Here is a 15,764-nt window from a genome sequence, read left to right as displayed (position 1 = left end):
TGCACATGCCCGTCGGGCACTAGCTCACTGAGTCCCCAAGCAGGCCTCGGAGGTAGGTGCTATTACTATACACATTTTAAGAATGAGTCAATGAGGTTCAACAAGGTGAAGTCCGTTGCCATGGTGAGGAAGCGCTGGAGCAAGGACCTGGACCAGGTGTGTGTGACTCGAGAACCAGACGTGCTGGCCTCCTCACTCACAGGCACCGTCTGCCCGCTCGAGCCCGCGATCCTCAGACCCCTCCTGGGAGACAGGCAGGGCAAGTGTCGTTAGCCCCCATTTGATGGATGGAGAAACTGAGGCTCAGGGAAAGGATGTGACTTGCCCAAGGTCACGCTGTGAGAGGGCAGAGCCTGGACTGCACCGTGGCTCTGGGTGGAGGCCTTTCTCCTGCAGCTGCGCCATCTGCTCAGGCCCCCAGGCAGGTGTAACCTCTCTTACTCCGTAGATAAGGAGCTTCGCCTTCTTTCTTCCTTTCCGTTTTCCAGTATGATGTGTCAGTTGAGTGTAGTTGAGAGTAAAAGTGCGACATTCCCATCGGAGAAAGCGAGGCATCTACTGGACGACAGTGTCCTAGAGTCCCGCAGCCCCCGCAGGGGCCTCACCCTCACCTCCTCCTCTGCTGTCACCAATGGACTCTCCCTAGGTAAGCGTCTCCAGCCCGCACACGAGAGGCGGGTGGGCCATGGCCCAGCGTGTGCTCCGTGTCTGTCTCTGTGTCACTGTGCCACGCCCAGTGGCACTATCACTCTGGAGAACCCAGTGGCTCCCCCACCTCCATGCAGGAATCGCCCCAAGCCAGGGGAGCCTTCGCCTCCTAGCCTTACGGGCTTCTTAGAGAACCCCGGGTTTGTCCCCATCTTGCTGGGAGCCCCCGAGTGCGGCCGGCAGGTGGAAGAAGCAGCCAGACACATGCCTGAGACCAGCTGCCACTAAAGTCTGGCTGCTGCCATAGTTGGGCTTCTGTCCCCAGAGAGCCATGACCCCCAAGGCCCTGCAGGACAAAGCAGCAGAAGCTGCCTGGGGTCGGCAGCTGGGTGGGCCACAGGTTCTCACTCGTGTACTTGTCTTCACGCTGAGAAGCCAGAAGTAGGGAGGATGAAAAACCGACTTCAGGGATGAAATTGCAGCACTGAGAGTCAGCCAGACATGGTGCTTATGTCAGCGGAAGGGACAGAAATGGTGCTGCTGAGACCAGGATGGGGAGAAGTTGGCGTTAGGGCTAAGGCTAGTGTTGAGCTCTGGTCACAGACCTGGCCCCTCGTGGTGCCCAGGTCAGCTGAGGGCAGGTGGGCACCACTGTGTCATTACTGCCATCAGACCAGTGCATTCTCCGGTGGCCATTGCCTTTCAGTAGGCCTGTGTCCCTGCAGTCTGTGCGTCTGTGTGTCTGTGTGCTCTCCTTAACAGGGAGTCCTCCAGGGCTGGCGGTAGGACAGTTGCTGAGCTGGGAGTTTGATCGGTGAGGTCTGCGGGGCAGAGGGCCCAGGAGCTGGGGCGGGGGAGCAGGAGAGCAGGCAGGAATTGCACCCCATGGCCCTGGGAAGTGAGGCCAGTCCCAGAGGCCGCGGGTGATAGCGGTGCAAGTTCTGTGTCTGCCTCTGTCCTCGGAGGTCATTCTATTTGGACCTAGTCAGGGTTATACAACAGCTGAGGCAAATGCATCCAGGCTTCATAGGTGTGCTTTGGAAGAAGACTTCTGGTTCCATATGTCAGGGAAAGGCGGGGTTACACAAAGGGAGGCAGCTTTCTTCCCAGGGCTTTGCTGTGCTGAGGGACAATATGTGCCCTCCAAGAAGGCATCAGAGTCTGCCAGTTCCCACATTCGTTGGTCATGGAACCCTTTTCCTTGGAATGTCTGATGGGACTGGGGTTCTGAGGAACGCCCTCTGGGAAATGCCGGCCCAGCAGCCCTCAGCTGGGCAGCAGAACAGCTGTTTGACATCCAGGAAACTTTCTGAGCTGTGCCTGAGCCCAGGCCTTGCTATTCCTGAGACAGAAACCTGAGTCGGATGCTGCGCTGTTCATTGTCCAGGCGGGAGATTGCAAGGGTGTTTGGTCCCCGGCACCTCAAGTCATAGAACGCAAATGGTTTTCTGTTTGGGGCTGAAAACCCTGAGTAAGTGGCCGTGTGTGCACGTACTCTGTTTGGAGCTGGGCTGGTCCTCCTCACCCTTCAAAGAGGACTGCTGCTCAGACTGATTCGAGGGGCCTGGGGCCTCCCGCCTGCCCCCTTTCCCACCTCAGCCTTGTGCTCGTTCAGGCAACGAGCACTGAACCTCAGAGCCTCTGGGGTGTGAGGGAGAGCACAGAGGCATCGCGCGTGGACACTGAGTGACAGGAGAAAATTTCTCCTTGGAGAGGCCTTCGAGACCCCCAGAGAAGCAGGGTAGCCCAGTCAGTGCAGAGGGGCCAGCCTCAGGGAGGAAAAGGGCGGCAGAGCGTTGGGGCCCAGCCCCTCCCTGCGTCTCCACTGGCCGGGGCTCTGAAGGGGCCTCCCTGAGGCTCCGGGTAATGCTAGGCAGCTGCACTGCCACCTCTGCAGGAAGAAGTGCTCACCGGCCTCCATCCTCACCAGGTGAGGCCTGTCCTGGCCCTGGCTCCACCAGGCTGGAAGGGAGGCATGGGAGCCAGGCCAGGCCCAGACCCCGGGAGGCCAATGGGCAGGCAGCTGTGGCTCTCAGGGGAAGAGGGAGGGGAGTAGAGGACCCACCTGGGAACAGTGGAACAGGGTGTTTCTTTTGACTGTCTCAGAGCAGAGTTAGAAATAACAGCAGCGGCAGCAAGAACTGGAGCCGCATGGATGCCAGAGTCAGGAAGCTGTTTCTTAGGCACTGCTGTGGGCTCGGGGGCCTGGGCCCTGGACCCAGGAGAACAGGCCCTCTCCTGCGAGGCGGCTGTGCTCATTGACCTGTGTTCCTTTTCCAGGCAGTAGTGAGAGCTCAGAGTTTAGTGAAGAGATGTCTTCAGGGCTGGAAAGGTGAGTGTGGCCTCGGTGCGGCCTTCCTCCCAGGGGAGGTGCTCAGGGCCCGAGGGAGCTGCAGCAGGCTCTGGGCAGGGGCAGCCCTAGCCCACCCGCCACACTGCCGCCTCAGCGAGCTGCTCCGTGGCTCCTTGGTGGCAGGGCCGACGAGGAGGGAGGGTGGAAGAGCAGGATGGGCGTGGGGGGCCCGGCCCCCCTGCTCTGAGCAGCCCCACTCCTCATCTGGTCCGGGAGCCAGCCCAGGAGCTCCGTTGCTCGAGCAGAGCTACAGGAGGCCTGGGGGCAGATTTGGTCTGAAACGTGGGTTCTTGAAGCCAGAAGCCTGAGAGTTGGCCTAGTCTTGAGACAGGCACGTGGCTCCGCCTGGTGGGGTCCGAGAGTGTTGCATCCACATGGCTTAGGCCTCGGGCATTTATTGAACACCATCTGCTAGACACCGGTGACAGGGAAGTGGCCACAGCCGATGTGCTCCCTCGCGGCTCCCTAGGCCTAGGGTTGGGCTCCTTCGACGAGCCTGTCTGCTGCAGGCCTGGGGCCTCCGCTCAGGAATTCCTATCACGCGTGCTCCGTGGACTGGTGCTGTCCTGTGCCTGGTGCCAGACAGGCCCCAAGAAGACAGGACGCCGTGAGTGGGGTGCTCCCGCAGCTGTGGTGCAGCCAGAGGCGAAGGGCATCGTGGTGACTCAAGGTCTGAGGGGAGGCGGGGAGAAATCCAGTGGCACAGAATGTCTGGGCAAGGCAGGTTCACACCGTCCTTCGGGGCAGCCCTTCCACTGGCATCCACGGGCCTGTGTGCACAAACACACACGCGCACAGTTACACACACGGTTACACACACTCACACATGCACACTCATGTATGTGCTCGTGTACACATACTCATACACATACGCTCACATACTCACATGTGGGTGTATACACTCACACACATACAAACACACGCATGTGCCTACACAAGCAATTCCCACACATACATTTGTGAATATGCACGCACGCGCGCGCGCACACACACACACACACACACACACACACTCCTCCTCTCATGCTGAAGCTTCTGTCTCCTCAGTCCCCATGATCACAAATTGACCGGAGAGGAGGGAAAAGCTGCCCGGCAGCTCCTCCAGGGCAGAGGGGCTGTCTGGTGGTCTGTGGTCCTGGTGGAGCATGGCCGTGAGCCAGGCCCTGTCTTGGCATTTTGCACGCGTGCACTCGCCAAATCCTCAGCACTGTATGAGCCGTTCCTATCGTCCCCATCTGACACATGTGGACAGCGAGGCTCAGAGAGGCGAAGTGACCTGCCTGCTTCACTCAGCTCGTTCGGGCAGAGCTGAGCCACGTCCTCCTGACCGCCAAGCCCACCTCTTCATCACTGCTCCCACCTGGGCCAGACGGCTGCGGGGACTGTCCCTACGTTCGGGCAGTCTGTCTGTGAAACCAAGAGGGGGGTGGAAGGGGAGCCCCCGGGCCTCTTTCTCCGCGCAGCCCCATCCGGGCTGCTCTCGCCTGGGCAGCTGCCGCCGTGGCGGGGAGAAGCAGACGGGCACACGGGGCAGACTCCAGAACCCACAGCGCCAGCCGGGGCTCCTGGGACCCCCTGCGGGAGAGGGCTCTCAGGCAGGCCAGCACGTCCCCAGGCAGTGAGAGGACACCAGGTGGGAAACTCAGGCACAGACCCTGAGTATCAACCAGACCTGGACCTATTCGTTCATTCATTCATCCATTCACGCTTTGTTCATTCACTCATTTATTCATTTACTCATGCAATAGCTGTTTGTTAAGCAACTACTCCCTGCCAGATAAGCTAGTTACTGGGGGTGCAGTGGATATGGTTCCTGCTAAGTACTCATGGCTGAAACTAGCGCTACTAGGAAGGAGGATGTTGAGAGAGAATTCTTTGCCTCAGGGAGACTGTGCTGTGCACAGTTCAGTCATGAACACTGTAAGCTGCAGCATTTTATGGTGATTAGATCACTATCCATCTGAATGTCTACAGTAGGTGCTTTTTGGATGGGATCTCCTTCCAGCACTGGTCTCGCTGCTGGCTCGTTGGTGCAGGTTCCCAGCCCTGCCGCCAGCAGCCTTGGAACTGCCCTGCAGGGAGGCCATCCTATTTCTCTTTCTCTCGGGACCTAGCTCTCGGCCCAGCCCCACCTTACTGAGCAGAGCAGAAGGCCTCCTGCTTCGGGGAATGCCATGGGGCTGTGATGTCCCCTCCAGGCAAGACCCAGGCCCAGTGCAGTCCTGAGCAGCCAATGCCGGCTGTCCTTTGGCCACCAGTCTCTGTCTCCCTCCTGCACTGGCTCTCTTGTTCCCTGAGAGAATCCACTCCCACAAAAGCATGGGAGCATTCTAGGCTTTGCCGAAGACTCCATGGGAGAGTTGGAGGATTTACCTCTTGCAGCTTCAACATCTTCGTTCCATGGTGTTCTTCTTTCATGGTCAGTCACCCTCACGTTGCCCCGTGGGTCTCCTTTATTCCCAACCTTGACACACCCTATGTTCTTCACCCACTGTGTCCTCCCTTCACTCCCAGGTCTGCCCCAGGCCACACCCTCCTGCTCTATAAAGGGGAGTAGATTCTCTCTTCCCCAGAAGCCTGAGTGTCAGCTCCCTGGGCCCAGAGGCCACTGTCTCTCCAGAAGGAATCTCCTCTACTCAGAGACCCCCACCAGCTATTCTTCGCAGCTGCTGTACGAAGGCAGCTTTCTCTGTAGGCCACGCCTGCCTGAGCACACAGTGCCATGGACCCGGGATGAGGGTGTGAGAAAGGAAGAGGCTGGCCCCATAGCTCTGCAGCTTAGTGGCCGCAACCTTCCAATGACATTCCCCCAGCCCAGGTAACAAGCCCGGCCCAGGCCAGGAAGAGAAGTAGAGCCAGATACCAAGATGACAGGCAGGGAGACCTCAGGCCAGAGACTCCACACCACACACACTCCCTTGATCACCATTGATGCCACTTTCAGCAGGCCAAGAGGGGACATTTGGCCTTGTGAATTTGCCTTCCCCAAGTTTATACACATGGACAGCTCAGCCCAGTGGGCCGAAGGTGGCCCATAGGTGGCAGCCGGGGTTCAGACTGTAGGCAGGTGCCAGTGTGTCCCCAAGTGGCCAGCCTTAAAGACCACCCATGCTGGAGCCCACTGAGCTCTGTGAACCCACTGCACTGCTCTCTGGTCAGCAGCCAGGTCAGGGGTGGCCGCTGGCACCAACCCCTGTCCCTGCTAGACTGTAGAGTGAAGGTACAGGGAGCGAGGGGCTCCCTCTTCTGCTGCTCTTCACCTCCTGCCCCCACCATGTCAGCCTTGGCAAGGTCACAGGACCTGTGGGGTTGGAGAGGGGCAGCCAGACCAGGGTGGTGTTTGCTGGGCGTTCCTCAGCCCCCAGGCTGCCTGGAGATGCTGCCCTCCCTCAGGGCCCAGAGTGAGGACCGGGCAGTGGTGCTGTGAGAGCTGGGCCACTGGGCCATGGGCAAGGTGGGCTTGCTCTTCTCTGTGACTCTGCCTAGTGTCCCTGACTGCAGCTGTCCTCGCCTCCTGCCTGGGGGCCCTGGGGACAAAGGTGGAAGGAGAGCCCGCAGCACACTCCGCTTTCCTGAGGAGAGGTGGGAGGTGGCCCTGAAAGGCAATTTGATGAACAGGAAAGCAGGGACTGGGCTTGGCCAGGCTGATCTCCAGCAAAGCCAGGCTCCTGGGAAATGAAGGGCTTAGGAAGCGCGTGAGTCAGGAGTGCAGTAAACGGTAACAGGTGCTTTTTGCTGCTGGATTTGGGAAGCAAGTGTTGGCGCTAAGGTGAGAACAAGAGTATCGGCCTATAAGCTAAAATATATTTTAAATGAGGTGTTTTTCTGTTAATAAAAGAAGGACAAAGTGGATTGTAGAGACAAACGTATATGTATGTATGAAAATACAGGATATCATTCATCTTGATTATCTCTGGGTTGTAGGATTATTGAGTGAGTTTCTGTATTTTCCAAATTTTCCACAATGGGTAAGTGTTTCTTTACTACCCAGAAAAACAATGAACATATAACTTTTTAAAAAGAAGACATAATCAGAAATGACTACTGATCAGTTCTAAAGAAGCGAAATATGAAAATGTGTTGCAAAGTTCATTACAAAACACTCAGCCATCGTCCTCCCCAGTCTGACATCACCGGGCTCCGTGGAAGGGCCTTCTCGTGGGAGAGACAGGCCTGTGATATGGGTGCTGGAAAGACTGGGGCTCAGAGGAAGTCCCTCGAGTGGGAAAGGGAAGCAAGAGGGAGCGGGTGGCATGTAACCCTCTTAGATGAAGAGTGGGTCCCTCCTCCTGCCTTGCACGCGGCCACAGCAGGGATTAGTCAGAACCCACAGAGGCCGGGGAGGAGTCACGCAGGGCACAGTGGGAGCGTCTGGCAGGGTCACCTGCATCAGGTTCAGGGGTGGCGTCCAGAGGATGGGACGGTTAAGCAGAGGCCCAGGGACATTTGGTGAAGAAGACCTTAGTGAGCCCTCAAGGGGGTTCCTGGGACCTGAGGAGGCTGCCCTTGAGCTCTGAGTCAGGTAACGGGATGGGGCAGGTGGCCCAGTGCTCAGTGTCCCTATGAGTGCCATGCAGGTGAGATGGGCTCCATGGCGTTTTCTGTTTTCTCACGTCCTGAGCATACCTCCACAGTGAGAGGCGCAGCCAGCCATGCTGGGAGGGGCCCAAAGCCAGGACCACTGACCCCTCAGAGTCTTGGGCACCTCTCAGCTCCTCTGAGCCTCTGTTCCTCAGCTCTGTGGCGAGGACACACATAGTGAGTACCTAGCACATAGGTGGAACTGCCACGGCTGAGGAACTGATTTGGGGACTTTTATGAGTCTCTCTCAATAGGTACTTCTTACCAGCAAGAAAGCAACCCAGAAGTCTAAGGCTGGGTAGGGGGAAGGAAAATGTTCCCAAATGGTAGTTCAGTCATGATGGGATGGACAGACTAGAATGAAGGCAAGTTTCCACCAGTCTCTGGTGGCCTCCAGGATGGCACTGAACCATGGGGAGGGCCCCTCTAAGATGCTGCTACAGACATTTGGCCCATGGGTGCCATAGGGTGTGCTCGAGGGTGTTAAGGAGGTAAGATGACACAATTTCTGCCCTGTGCAAGGTTTCCTTGTTGGTTTTAGCTGGTGGAATCACCCAACATCCATAGGAGGACACCAGGAAAGTGGAGCCATGGCAACAGAGCACAAGGCCTGCTGCCTGCAAAACAGTGTTTTCAAAGGGGCTCCCTTCCTTGAGAAGATCAGAGGACGCTGCTGGGTGCCCCAGGTAGCCAGGGCACAAGGATGCCTCTCTAGCTCCGCTTCTGCAGGATTTCGGGAGAGGTGGGCCACGCTCCAGAGGTGATCCTGCGGGGAGGGCTCCTCTGGGCTGTGGCACAGCCATGGGCACGGCCACTCCCAGGTGCCTTTCACAGAGGCCCTCACCACCCTACCCAACGTGGGGCTGAGGCCCCGGATCCCAGGCTCACACCCTTCACTTGCCCTCCCTGGGTCTGGTGCCACGGTCCATCCTGCTGCCTCGTACCTGTATTCGGCTCTCTGCTGGCGGAAGCCCAGTTAGGCAATGTGCCAAGCTTCTGATTTTGGTTTCCCCCAGAGCTGTGATCTCTTGCCTTACTCCCTTAGTTCCAGGCACTAACATCTGGTGAGTGAGGCCCTACCCAGCAGATTCCTCTGAGAGAGAAGAGTGGGCAAATGTCCAGGGCCTTTGCTTGACCTGTCCTTGGGCCCTGAGCCTTTGCCCACGGGCCCTGCTGGCTAGCTACCGCTGCTGCATGGTAGCTGAGAGATGTCTTCTCTGTCCAATACCCATGACTCCATGAGAGCCAGCACCTGGAAAGCGGGTAGGACCCTCCTTATGTCTTGTGTCCATCCTTCTCTCTGCATATCGCTTTACTCTCCTTTCTCTGCCGGCCAGATTTCTGGACTTCTCTGTGCACAGGGGGGAAGATGGATACCTCACAGCTCCCAAGTTCACATGTGACAGTTTCATCCAGCCACTGAGCCTGACTTTCGGCCTGTCAAATCTGGTTCTTAATTGCCAGGGGAGAAAATCTGGTTAACCTGGCTTGGGTCACTGGTGCTGTCCTGTCTACTCAGCTGTCAGGATGGGGACATGCAGTACAAATGGGTGAACCAGGGATATCACCCAGGGAAGGGTAGGTGACTCACAGCAAAGGTCTTTCAAAAGTACTGCTAGAAGGGATATCCCAGTGTCCGGAAGAATTCAGGGCAGCAGCCTCCTGCCTACAGAGGAGGATGAATCATCAGGAAGTGGCCAGGACAAAGCATGGCCTAGTGGTACTAGCTTCCTATCAAGGGTTTGCTGGGGGAGGTAAACACTGTTGATGAACAGTGTCACCTGGACCCTCGCACGGGTACGCTCCTACCAGGGCTCTGTGTACTTGAGACAGAAGAACAAGGGCAGGGGAACCCTACTTCTGCTAAGACCAAGATTACTGAGGCCTCAACTGATTATTATCCAAGACTTCTCTCTGCTCCCCAACCTCTAGACCAGCAACAGGGACTCAGGGCTTTGTGAAATCTAACCCCCAAGATGCCTACAACCTATTATGGACCTAGGAAGTGATGGAGGGGGAGGCGGCCTTTCAGACCCACATGGCTCATCTGAATGCTCATGACTCTGTTGGCCCAAGCAGTACCCTTCTGCTTCTAGCTCAGCAGCACTGCCCACTCCTCCTCTTCCCAGTGTGGTGACCTTGGGCAAGTGACTCCACCTCTCTAAGCCTCAGATTCTTTGTCTATAAAGCAGGGATAGTAATAGCGCCCACTTCACAGTGTTGTATGATTAAATGAGACACTGAGCGAATTCTGCTTAGCACATTGCCTGACACCATCGTCTCATCGCTGCCACCACCATCGTCATCATCCCATCATCATCACTACCTTCATCGCCATCATCCCATCATCATCACCACCATCATCATCATCATCACTACCTTCATCACCTTCATCATCATCCCATCATCACCTTCATCCTGTCACCACCACCTGTCATTCTGTCCTCGTCCTCCTCATCACCATCTTGTACCGCTGTGGGACTGAGGTGTTCTTCCTGGCTGCCAGTCTACATGTTCCCCAGACCAAAGTTCCCATGAGCTCCTGGTCGGGGCGGGCCTCAGTTGCCTGCTTTAGCCTCCTCCTCCCTATCCATCCAAGAACCCTGAGAGGGGACAGTCAGATGGCCTTCCTGGGACACATTTTGTTCAGCCACATGTTCTCAGAATGATGCTGGGAAAGGTGTCTGTGGTTTTGGAGTGGGAGATCCCAAGTCTGAGAAATCCCTTGGTTTCTGGGGTTCATCAGGTGTCCCTCACTCATTCATTTGTGTTTTCTGACCCTGAACATTTGCATAACAAATCATCTCAAATCAGGGACACTCCCAGACGCTTTCAGATCGTCTGGTTCCAGTGGCTGAGACCCTGGTTCCTCTACTGATGCCAGCCTGCCAGGCAGCCAGAGTTGCCCTGCCCAGCACAACCCTCTGCCAGCCCCGAGGGGCTCATGTGGGAGGGGAGACTGGTCCCCACCACCCTGACTCTAGTCTCCTACAAGTTGGTCCCAGGGAAAAGTCACCCTTATGTTGCTCCCCAGCTCCAGGGAGAGAAGGCTCTGTCTTGCACAGCCTGGAGCAGCTAGACTGGCACAGGCCCTCACCCCACGCAGGAAAGTGAACCTCCCTTTTTGAGCACTTGCATCTCTATCTCAGTGACAGGACAGCAGGATGGGACAAGTGGCTTTGCCTCCTTGAGCCTCAGTTTCCTCATCTAAAACAGGGTATGAGAGCAGTGCCCCTCACGGAGCTGGGCGGGTTCCTGCGTGGAAGCACTTAGCTGGCACGTGGAGAGCAGTCGATGAGAGGCAGCTGTTAAGTGCCGGGCAGCCAAGCCACCAGGAGAACACTCCACGGGGGAAGCCCCGGCCCAGATCCTCGGGCCTAAGAATTCCGTGGTCTTTCAGTCTCAGAGGCACTGACAAAGCCCAGGCAGAGAGCTCCAGGCAGAGACCCCCAGGCAGAGGTGCCTCTGAGAGTCGAATGCCAGGGAGACCCCTACAGTGGACCCAGTAGGGGTCCCCTGTGGTAGACCCCTCCACATCGACACCTGCCTCGACGGGCTGCACCTCACGGCGGTGAGGAGCTGGGCTGTAGAGTCGGATGGGCCTGAGTTCAAGTCCTGGCTTCCAAGACTCATGCCTTGGTGAAATAGCTTCATCTCACTGAGCCTCAGTTTCCTCATTGTGGGGAGGAGAAGGGTGCTTACCCAAGCTTCTCGGAGAGAGTGAGCACCGTGGCCTGGCGCGTGAGCCCTCGCCCCCCAGCGACTCCGCGTCTGCTGCTCAGCACCCTGCACCTCCGGTCCCTGCACCCCCGGCCGTCCGGTGCATTGCGGATCTCCTCACTCCCTTAGGAGGGGCTCGGGGACAGTCTGCTCGCAAGGCTAGACTGGCTGGAAGATGCTGGTTCAAGCTCTCCCTCAACAAATGTTAGTTCTGCCAAATATCTGTTAAATGAGCAGCCATGGACTGTCTCACGGACAGGGCAAGAATGATGGAAAGAAGCAGCAGCGCTGGCCACCCCGCCCTGTCTAAAGAACTGCTGGTGATTGTGGACAGTCCACTGTGGGGTGACAGGGAGAAGACTCACAAGAAGAAAGGTGGAGCAGAAGGAGCCAAGGATCCGGCTCTGGGCAGGGGAGGCTCCGTTGCCGACTCCAAACAGGCAGAGCTCAGAGCGGGACGAGGAGACGCCCCCTGGGCAGCCGACAAAGCCACGAAGGATGTCAGCGCAGAAAAGTTCACTGTCAGGCCCTGCTCGGGAGAAATGCCTGGTTACGGCGGGGAGGAAGAGGCTGCCCCCGAGCAGCCGTGCTTCAGCACGGAGCTGTGCCATCCTGCCCATGCACTCGGTCGTGAGGTGCTCGACGAGTGGCACCAGGAACAGCGCAGCGCTGCGGTCTGTGACTGAGACAGATTCGTGGTAATCTGTATGGTGTCACGTTCACTCTCTGTATTCCAACCCTCCTGAATGGAAGAGGGGAGGCGGCAACTCGCCAGTGGGCTGAGAGTTGAACATCACCAGGGCCTCTCGTCTGTGCCACAGCTTGGGTCAGGGGGGTCAGCCTGTGACCATCGTGAGACCCAGTATGTTAGAAGACTTGGGGGCCAAGCGCATGCTGTGGCCATCACCCCAAAGAGGAGGTGCTGACAGGCAGGCGGTGCGGGGCCCAGAGCACCTGTCCTAGATGCCTCCCGCCAGCCCTGCACTCCGGCCCCTGGACAGCGTATCCAAGATGACCATCAAGAACAGCTCCTTGGGTGGAGGATGGAGGGCCCCGGGCTCAATGATGGGATGCCACACACCACCCACAGGTGCTGGTGTCCAGGGCAATGTGCAGGGACCTAGGACTAGTCGTGGAGAGCAGAGGGAATATTTGGAAAGTAAGCCTGGACCTTGTCTGACTTTGTAAAGTGGGTCGGATCCTGTCTGGCCCGTTGGCAGGGAAAGCTATAGTTGAGGGACAACCCATGCTGCAGGGATGGGGAGGAGGCTGGCTCATCAAGTGGATACAGGAAGTGAGTCTTCTAAGGCAGGCAAGGGTGAAGGAGGGAGAAAGATGGTGCCTTCCCCCAAAGGGGCTGAGCTGCACATTGCCCTGGAGGCTCACTGCCGGGGAGCACAGGTGAGAGGAAAGCCAGGTGGGCGGCCCACGGAGAGGGCCTGGAGCACAGCTCCTCGGGTGCTGCAGCAGGTCACGGAGCAAGTTTGCAGGGACTGGCTGGCGGAGAGGACGTATCAAACAGGAACTCAGTGCCTCCTGCTGAATGCCCCCCAGGCCCGACGTGCAAGACTGCCCACAGTTCTGTCTGCGTGCACTTTTAACCATGGACTCCATAGGCCGGACAGGGTTTTCTATTAAACAGCTCGGCCTCACGCTGGGGTAAGTGGGTGTGCCTGGATTTTAGCCATCCACTGACACTGGGAAAACGGTGAACATTCAATAAAAGTTAATGAAACGATTACCTGGAGACTCGGGGACTTTCCTGGATGGAGGCGCTAAGGGGCGCTGTGCTCACTGACGTGGCAGCTCCAGGTCAGCCAAGGAGGCCAGGGGAAGAGTCGGGGGGTATCTGCAAGGCGTTCCGCGCTAACAGCCGCGCAGCCTGAGATGCTCTTGCCTCCTTCGGGAGCGTCTGGTCTTTCCAGGCTGTTGCTAAAATTCAACCCTTTTCCTCTGAAGCAGGGGACGTCTGTATGCCACGCTGGGGCCCAACTGGCGGGTTCCAGTTCAGAATTCTCCCAGAACCCGGAGCTGCGTCTACAGGTATTCATTTATTCATTTGTTCATTTATTCAACACATAGCTTTAGGGTGCGTGTTGGATGCCAAGCACTCTTTGTGCTGGAGGCTGTGGAGTGAGACAGACACAGCCTCCGCCTCCACGAGGCTGCTGCCGGGCGCACTGACTGTCCCACAGAGGGAGCGTGGGACCTGGCTTGGTCCTGAGGTCAGGGGAGGCCTCCCTGAAGGGGCTGGAGGGGATGAGTAGGGTCACGAGAATGCTCCCAGCCAAACGGACAGCTCTGGGCCGTGAGGCAGGAAGAGCAGGGTGAGTCGGGAGTGAAGGCCAGGCAGTGCCATAGGAAATGAGGGGTAAGGATGGTGACCCAGACCTCAAAACCAGTGAGGAGATGTGGGAGGGGTTTGCTGCGGGTGGACAGGGGGAGTGCAGGGTGGTGGTATGACACCGGTGGCATGGACCCAGGGAGGCTGGAGGAGCGGTGCAAGGGAAAGTCACGAGGGGTAGAGCAGTGGGGCGGCTGAGACGGATGGCCGGAGGTATTTAGACCTGGGATCAGTGCATCCTTGGGATCGATTAGGTTGCTGGGGCATCCGTTTTCTGGCTGAAGCGGCTGGTTGGTGCTGGTGCTGTTCACCTGGACGGGAGGAAGGCGGGGATGGGTGAGGTGAGCTCAGGAGGGAGGTCTGGCATGGCTGTGCACTTGGATATCTTCGCCTATAGACGGTGCCTGAATCCCCAAGGGAGAGGGTGAGAGAAGAGCCAGGAGAGGAGGGTGCAAAGAGCGTGGCGTGCAGGCTGCTCCCTGCCTCCACCCCTCCCTGGGCTGCTCCTCCAGGCTCTGCCAACACAAGAGGGAGGGGCCGCCAGAGCCTCAAGGGTAGAGGAAGCCCCCCGCGCCAGCCCTGGAGAGTGGCCGGGAGGGAGGGCTGCAGAGGGGGCCCTTAGGGTAGGGTGAGGGTGCTGAGAAGGGCCTAGGTTATGGGCAACTTGGTCACCAAGCCTAGAGCTTTGCAGCCCCCAGAAAGACAAAGGGGTGAAAGGTCTCAGCTGTGATGGCCCTTTATGCTCTTCTGTGGCTCAGCCCTCCCCTCCTGGGCCTTGCCTCAGCGCTGTGGAGCCCTCTGGCCTGTGGGAATGTCACAGACTCAGCAGTGGGGCACCTGTGGACCCCAGTGAGTGAGAGGGGACCTGACCTCAGCCCCTCCAGGGCGTTGAGTGACTGGTGGTGTCCCCTCAGCCCCACCGGCCCGTGCATCTGTACTCTGGGGAGCGCAGCAGCAGTGCCCACCATGGAAGGGCCTCTGAGAAGGAAAACCCTGCTCAAGGAAGGCCGGAAGCCGGCGGTAAGTGCAGGTCCACGTCCACCCAGCAGTGAAGGGCCGGGGTCCAGAGACTGGCCAGTCTGAGTTCCAGCCCTGGCCGTGCCACTGAGTGGGCAAGGGCCTCAGTTTCCACATCTGTAAATTAGGACACAATAGTGCCTACTCCTGGAAGACTCAGCAAGAAAGTCACATATGCGGCAGAGTGCCTGCACACAGTGAGTGTGCGGCAAACTGAACATGCAGGAATTGTGCCCTGGCAAGAGAGGGGAGGGAAGAAGTCTCCCCTCCTTGGTCCTAGGTGGAGTTGGCATTGACAGGGGTTGGTGGAGGGCCAGGGAGGAGGTGAGGCCTGCGCTGGCACTGATGAGGGTGGCTGGGTGTGGAACCAGGCAGCCAGGGGCCTCTGCCCCACCAGCTCTGGTGGCATCGCTCTACCTCCCTTTCCTCCAGCTGTCCTCATGGACCAGGTACTGGGTCATACTCTCAGGATCCACCCTCCTGTACTACGGAGCCAAGTCCTTGCGGGGCACAGATAGAAAACACGTAAGTCCCATGAAAGGATTCTTATGCTGGGACTTCATCTAGCTGGGGGGACCTCTGTGACCTGTGGAGGATGGGGGTGGGAAAGGCGGTGGGTGGGAAGGAGCCTTGCCCGGCCCAGGTTGGCCCCCCTTGTGGAGTGGAGGGCTGGGCCCAGGCCTCCGGTTGTGTTGTTGCTCTTCTCCAGTATAAATCCACACCTGGCAAAAAGGTCTCCATCGTGGGCTGGATGGTGCAGCTGCCTGACGACCCCGAGCACCCAGATATCTTCCAGCTGAATAACCCTGACAAAGGTAGGCAGCAGGCCGGAGCCAGGTGCCTGTATCTGCTCTCTGCCCTGTTTCCTCTCCCACTAAATATGCCCTTTGAAGTTATTAGGAGCTTTTGAAGCAGCTGTTTTCCCATTGCTTTAGGTTCTGATATTCATGGGGTCCCCTTCCTCGTCCACGAAAGTTGGTTAGATCGTGGCTGGCGTGTACATGGAGCAGTGTGCGAAGCACGTGGCTTTTTTTTTTTTTGAGACAGAGTCTCACTGTGTTGCCTGGGCTAGAGTGCCGTGGCGTCATCCTAGCTCACAGC

General features: G+C 57.7%; 1 protein-coding gene across 3 annotated transcripts in view; it reads left to right on the top strand.

Annotated features, from left to right (window-relative positions):
- RALGPS1 (Ral GEF with PH domain and SH3 binding motif 1) overlaps positions 1-15,764 on the top strand; it is a 305,604-nt gene that overhangs the window by 283,635 nt on the left and 6,205 nt on the right. For 2 of the 3 annotated variants that reach the window (XM_012639803.1, XM_012639802.1), the window contains exons 13-16: positions 13,262-13,345; positions 14,561-14,666; positions 15,096-15,188; positions 15,373-15,478. In XM_012639803.1, the coding sequence (XP_012495257.1) occupies positions 13,262-13,345; positions 14,561-14,666; positions 15,096-15,188; positions 15,373-15,478 (389 nt within the window). Of the gene's footprint in view, positions 1-488; positions 647-2,928; positions 2,981-13,261; positions 13,346-14,560; positions 14,667-15,095; positions 15,189-15,372; positions 15,479-15,764 lie in introns of all 3 variants that reach the window. The other variant, XM_012639805.1, reaches the window with a different exon arrangement.

The sequence above is a fragment of the Propithecus coquereli genome, unplaced genomic scaffold (assembly GCF_000956105.1).
Source record: "Propithecus coquereli isolate 6110/MARCELLA unplaced genomic scaffold, Pcoq_1.0 Scaffold142, whole genome shotgun sequence".
NCBI lineage: Eukaryota > Metazoa > Chordata > Mammalia > Primates > Indriidae > Propithecus > Propithecus coquereli.
This window is presented reverse-complemented; position numbering and strand designations above follow the sequence as displayed.